Below are 6,589 nucleotides of genomic sequence, written 5' to 3'. Positions count from 1 at the left end.
AGTCACGCCCAATGGCCGACCGGCCGGCTGCCCCCCATGAGAAGAGTAAAAAGCCACTCATTTGGCTCTATAAATAACACCAACACAGCAGCAACAAGGGAGAAGAAAAAGACAAGGCAACGGCGGAGAGGAGAAAACGAAAAAAAACAGAGGAGAGAAAGGGAGGAAGAACCGAAAGAAGAGAGAAACCGAGAGGAGAGAAAAACATAAAAAAAAACAGAGGAAAGAAAAGACAGACCGAGAGAAGAGAGGGAAGGGAAGAAAAGAAAAAAAGAAGAAGACCGAACCATAGGAAAAGGGAGGGGAAAGCTGGAAACGGGTAGAAGGCTGGAAAAGGAACAGTAGCACCGCCGGACGTTCGGAACAGCCGCAGCACCGCCAGCGAAGCCGACAGACCAGCAACGCTCCGCCACAACCCCGCCAGGTGACCCTTCTTCCCCTATATCTCCAGCGTTTTTTTTTCCTTCTCTGCATGCAGAACGAATAGCGTTCTGCATGCAAGGGTGGGGGGAAATTAATTCCCCCCGCCCGTTTTAGGCTGCTGGGCCAGGCGGATCCTGGCCCAACCATCTCTTCTGGGCCGGGCCTGGCCTGGCCCAGAAGAGGATAATTGTTCGGGCCGAGATCAGCCCAATCCATTTTGGGCCGAAATCGGCCCAATACCTTTGGGGCTGAGTCCGGCCCAGCCCAGTGGGTTGGGCCGGACCAGCCCAGCCCATTTAATATTATATATTATATATTATTTTGTTTTAGATTATTTATATATAGATATATATATAAAAAAAATTACGAAAATTCTTCAAAAATTATTTCAGAAAATATGTGATTTTTCTGTAATTTTATTATTGTATTTTGATCAATTTGGGTTTGTATTTTTATGTTATAGAGATACAAATTCGGTTTTAAAATACCCGGTTTTCATCAAAACAACAAAGATTTTCAAAATAAAAAATGTCTTTTGCTTTCAAAAATTTTCTAAATATCTTAAAAATATTGTTGATTTTTCTGCATATTTTTATCAAAGTGGATTAATATTTGGTTGTATTTTTATACCGTAAGAATACCAACCCAGTATTAAAGTACCCGATTTGCATCAAAACATCAAAAAAAATATACATAATTAAAAAATGTTTTGTTTTAAAATACGGCCTAGTCTCTCCAATATATATATATATAAATATTACAACATCATATTTTTCATACAACAAAGAAAATTTCAAAACGATATATTTATTAGCATGCATTTTGGCTTTAATAACCAGTTTATTCAAGCCATGAGAACTAGGCCAATATTTCAAAAATTCTAAAAAAATCTTTTTGTTTTCTTCTAGTATTTGGGATTACGAATTTATGCATAAAACGTATTCCTGATATTAAATATGGTTTTTTTTACATAGACATTAGAACGGTTAGGTTTTACCCGATAAGATAAGGATCTCCTTATTGAGGAGGACTTTTCTTGAACCATAGACGGACCAACATACATGGACGTTAGAACGGTTAGATTTTACCTGATAAGATAAGGACCTCCTTATTGAGGAGGACTTTTCTTGAACCATAGACGGACCAACAACTAGGAAACACAACGGGACCTTGAATTTTATCAGACAAATAAACAAAGCAGCTTACCTTAGGTAGGGCGTATTTGGGGTGCTAATACCTTCCCTTTACGCAACCAGTCCCCGTTCCCGATCTCTGAGACCAGTTAGGGTTCCTAGTGACCAAAATACTAGGTGGCGACTCCCACACCATTTTTTTATTGCTAAGAGACAAAGAACTCCTTGTCTCTCCATATTTACCAGATATATACCCCCCTATCCATTTTAGGGTGGACGATCGCCGCGACGTCGCGCACCCCGCGACATTATTAAAAATAATTAGTGAAATATCATAGTTTGTACATGTCGCAATTAGAAAACGCGATATTTATAGTTTGTTGTTATTCAGAATAACGATTTTTACAACAACAAAAAAAAATTTGATAAGACAAATATAATAATAACAAAGAAGATCAACGATGGCAACTCAAATGGACCACAGTTGCCACCAAAAACAAGCGGGTCACCCACCATCTTTAAGCGATGAGTGTAACTCATTTGGGTTATTGTTGATGATATTTTTTCTTTTAGGAGTTATCTTTTTCTTTTTTGATTCCTTTCTCTCTCCTATCTCTTGTTCTTTTCATAATTGTTTTTTGCAAAGTTGATATTTTATAAATATAGTATTTTTCAATCATGACATGTATAAATTGTATTATATTGCATTTTCCATTCATTGACATATATAAATTGTATTGTTCCATCAATTTTTTTATTTTGTATTATTTCACCAATATTTGAAAAACAAAAGTGCTGGCAAGCCAAAATAGCCAAAAGAATGCAATAAACATAATGCCACATTTTATATGGCATTTGAAAGTACATATATTAAAAAATTGAAAAACAAAATACAATCCAAACAACAAAACAACCTTAAATTCAACCATTTTTCTGCCCTCGCCATTGCTGAAAATTAAGATGTTGATTCCCACTTAATAAAACTCCAAAAATCAATCCAGCCGTATGAAATGATAAGCGGGGAACAATCCAATGTTGTGTCCAATTTTGGTTGGAGACACATTGCTAGCCGCTAATTAATTGCCCTTTCTTTCTTTTTCCTCTAATTATAAGATATTTCAGATTGTTGTATTGTCTTTTGTTTGTCCATAAATTTCAATTTAAATTCTTTTCATAATTCTTTAAATTGATTTAATAGGTGCGATTGTCAAATACCAATCTCATATCTAAAAATTTTGAAAAGGCAAATATGCTATAATATTAAAAAAAATTAAATAATTATCTTGAAATTCTCTCTTTTTTCCTAGTATATATTTTTTCTCTTTTTCCCATGCTTTTTTTTTTGGTGTCCTTTTTTCTCTACAATACATTAAGTCCGACACATGATTTAGTGATAGGACTATATTTGTGAGCATTTTAAGAAAAAAGCTTTAGAACAAGAGGATCTTATTTTAAAGTAATGGGATAATTCTCTCTCATTAAATTATAATAACATTTAAACAAATTGTAGTTATTAACACAATCAAATATTCTTCACTTAAAAGACATAAATGCTAGATTATACTTGCTTGAAATGGTTTTGAAAAAATAACCTGGACATCCTCTTTTAAATTTGATCATTGTAAAAAATATTTGATATGTTTAATCCTTCATCATCAAGTTATTTTAGAATTGAGTTTCAAAATCTTTTTTTGTATGCCTTTTATTTCATTATCTCATTCGCATGATCCAGGTTGCATAGTTTGATTAGTTTGCCTAATTTGCTAGTTGGGTTTTTTTTTTATTTTTTTTTATTTTTTTTAATTTTATCCTTTTACGTTGAATTTATTTGAAATTCAACTTCAATTTTTTTTTTCTACTGCTTACTCATCCCGGTCTCATAACTTAGCTTGCATGTTTATCATACTTATCTTGGTTGGCTTAGATCGTTTTTCTCTTCTTCTTCTTCTTCTTTTGTTTTCTTCTTTCTTTTTCATTTTCTTTTTTTTTTAATTTGATTAGCTTGTATCTTAGCTTCGTAACCTTTTTTGTTTCAACAACCGGTTTTTTTTTAGGTTTTCATAGTTCTTTTTTGTTTAATTAATTAGCTCATTTTTGCTTTCGTTATCTATTTTTTTATTTTATAATTAAATTATACCAGTTTTTTTGGCCAAATCAGGTTTCGAGCCGCTTATTTTTTTACTTCTTTACAACAAGCTTGTGTTACCCGGGCTTTTTTAATTAAAAAAAATATTATAGCCGGCAACGTAGCGCAGGTCTAGAAATCTAGTATTGTCCTATTATTAGAAACGTTAATCTACGTCAATTTCTTGTACAAGATGGTATAAACTGCACATATTAACGATGCTTAAGGACAGCAGATAAGATCATATCAAGACAATTGAAGACCTTGCTTGAGATTAATTATTGTATTCGATCCATTGAAATCACCTTTAGGCATGGAATGTATGGAAATTCAGAAGATGTTCTGTAGACGCAAACAAAATGAAGCCTAGAAGATGACGATGTAATGATGAAAAGTCGCAATGATTAAATTGATAATCATATGAATATTCACTTGTGAACATTGCTATAATATCATATACAATAATATTATACTCATGGTTTTGTCGATTGATAATCCGCTAAGATACAATATTAAACATATCATGAAGCAGCCAGTGCATAAATTGATGACGAAGGGGAAGTCAAACTGGTCCCAACTACTGTGGAACTTTGACACCACCAATTGATTCATTCAGCTTGGTCCTTTGTTCCTTTGGCTCATTCACCCACAAAGTTACTGAACATCTGAGATCCTCTGCTATTAAGCAAACCACTCCTATCTCTTATTGATTTTCATTCAAAATTGTTCCCCGTCCAAGAAACTTCAAAATGGTCAAATTTGGTGAGTAAAATCCTAGGAATTTGTTGAAATTTCCTATAAAAAAAAATTCATGAAGGACAGAAGTCTATAAATACCTCCACATCTCCTTTGGGCGATTGCAAGGTTTTAACACTTGAATACATTTGAGTGATAGCTATCTCTCAAGCTCTCCGAAAGTTTAAACTAAACCTCTCAACTCTATCCTCCGCTTCTACGACTCCTTGATTTCATCTTTACATTTTAGCATTTGTTTCTCAATATGGCTAACATGCAAATTCCAACATCCCCTCCTCAACCTCCAACACATAGAAACCAAATCACCGTTCTCAGCATTGATGGAGGTGGAATAAGAGGCATTATACCAGGAACTATCCTTGCCTTTTTAGAGTCTGAGCTTCAGGTATATAGAAAAGAAACCGGTCTCTTTAAGCATGTATACCAATGCATGTTCGAGTTTTTGAGCTCATGATGATACATACAATAAAACAGCGTTTAAATGCATGAATTTTAGTAATAGTTTTAAACGGTCCATTCGTATATAATTGTGGTGTTTATTTATTTTTCACAAACTATATTAACGAGTAGCTAGTAATGACTGCTTGTTCTGCTATTCAATTTTGTAGAAGCTGGATGGTGCAGATGCAAGACTTGCAGACTACTTTGATGTGATTTCCGGGACCAGCACTGGTGGCCTCGTGACTGCTATGCTAACTGCCCCTAATGAGCGAAACCACCCTTTGTTTGCTGCTAAAGACATTAACAACTTCTACTTAGAGAATTGTCCTAAAATCTTTCCCCAAGACGGGTAATAGTCTTGGATCTTTGATGATGAATGTCACAGTGATATGATGAATTATTGCATGAAAAAAAAAAATTATGTCCTTCAAATTGTCAAGATACTAATTAAGTACTCTTCGGCATTATATAGATCTCCATTTGCTTCAGCTGCAAATCTTGTCAAGACATTGACTGGACCAAAGTATGATGGCAAATTCTTGCATAGCATTGTCAAGGAAAAGTTGGGGGATACATGGTTGCAACTTTTGACAAATATTGTGATCCCAACTTTTGACATCAAGCGCCTCCAGCCAGCTATCTTTTCTAACTATCAGGTGAAGAATAACCCATCAACGGATGCCCTTTTGTCCGATATCTGCATTGGAACTTCAGCTGCCCCGACTTATCTTCCTGCCCATTATTTTGAAACCAAAGATCCATCCGGCAAAGTTAGAGAATTCAATCTTATTGATGGTGGTGTGGCAGCAAACAATCCAGTATGTTTATGATTTATCAATCTTCAAACACATCTTCAGCTTGTATAACTAAAGAATCTTATATCATTCATTTCTTTTGTAATTTGATCAAACGTTAGTTGCCATAAGTGAAGTTTCAAAAGCCATCAATAGGGAGAGTCCTGACTCCTTCCGCATAAACCCAATGGAATATGGTCGATTTCTAGTCCTGTCGTTGGGCACTGGTACAGCAAAATCGGAAGCAAAGTATGATGCAGATGAAGCAGCCAAGTGGGGTATCTTTGGATGGTTGACTAGTGATCATTCTTCTCCATTAGTGGATGTTTTTACACAAGCTAGTGGTGAGATGGTTGATTTTCATATTTCAACTGTTTTTCAAGCCCTTGACTCTGAAGAAAATTATCTTCGAATTCAGGTGCTTTTATATCATTCTCTTGTGGTCATCTAAAATATTTATTCATGAAGCAAAAGGAAAATATAGTAAAACGAGGAAATCTGACCTTATGATACCAGTTAAAAATGAATGCAGGATGACACATTGACTGGAACACTTTCATCCGTGGATGTTGCTACAAAAGAGAATTTGGAAAATCTTGTGAAAGTGGGTGAGAAATTACTGGAGAAACCAGTTTCAAGAGTGAATTTGGCTACTGGAGTCTTTGAACCTATTAATAAGATGACTAATGAAGAGGCTCTCACAAAGTATATATACCTCTTAATTCGTTTTTTTAGTATTTATTTATGTTAAAACATAATATAAATCATATTTTGCACTTAGATTGATAATTTGCTTGCTTAATTTACTGTTGTTTTTGTTTAATTTGTGCAGGTTTGCTAAATTACTCTCAAGGGAGAAGCAACTTCGTGAAGTTAGGTCATCATTTTTTGGAAAAGCTTCTGCTTCAAAATTATGA

General features: G+C 34.5%; 1 protein-coding gene across 1 annotated transcript; it reads left to right on the top strand.

Moving 5' to 3' along the window:
- The first annotated feature begins 4,690 nt into the window (after positions 1 to 4,690).
- Positions 4,691 to 6,589, top strand: LOC133670840 (patatin-like protein 2). The gene is made up of 6 exons (XM_062091439.1): positions 4,691 to 4,822; positions 5,046 to 5,227; positions 5,351 to 5,698; positions 5,790 to 6,090; positions 6,205 to 6,377; positions 6,505 to 6,589. The coding sequence occupies exons 1-6, from the start codon at positions 4,691 to 4,693 to the stop codon at positions 6,587 to 6,589; spliced, it is 1,221 nt and encodes a 406-aa protein (XP_061947423.1).

Source organism: Populus nigra, chromosome 13 (genome assembly GCF_951802175.1).
Source record: "Populus nigra chromosome 13, ddPopNigr1.1, whole genome shotgun sequence".
Classification (NCBI taxonomy): domain Eukaryota; kingdom Viridiplantae; phylum Streptophyta; class Magnoliopsida; order Malpighiales; family Salicaceae; genus Populus; species Populus nigra.
This window is presented reverse-complemented; position numbering and strand designations above follow the sequence as displayed.

Bases quoted from the DNA above. Each gene is read 5' to 3' on its own strand.
- LOC133670840 (XM_062091439.1), top strand. From the start codon at position 4,691: ATGCAAATTCCAACATCCCCTCCTCAACCTCCAACACATAGAAACCAA. The intron at 4,823-5,045 runs GTATATAGAAAA...TCAATTTTGTAG, and splicing joins TTTTAGAGTCTGAGCTTCAG to AAGCTGGATGGTGCAGATGC. The intron at 5,699-5,789 runs ATGTTTATGATT...ATTTGATCAAAC, and splicing joins GTGGCAGCAAACAATCCAGT to GTTAGTTGCCATAAGTGAAG.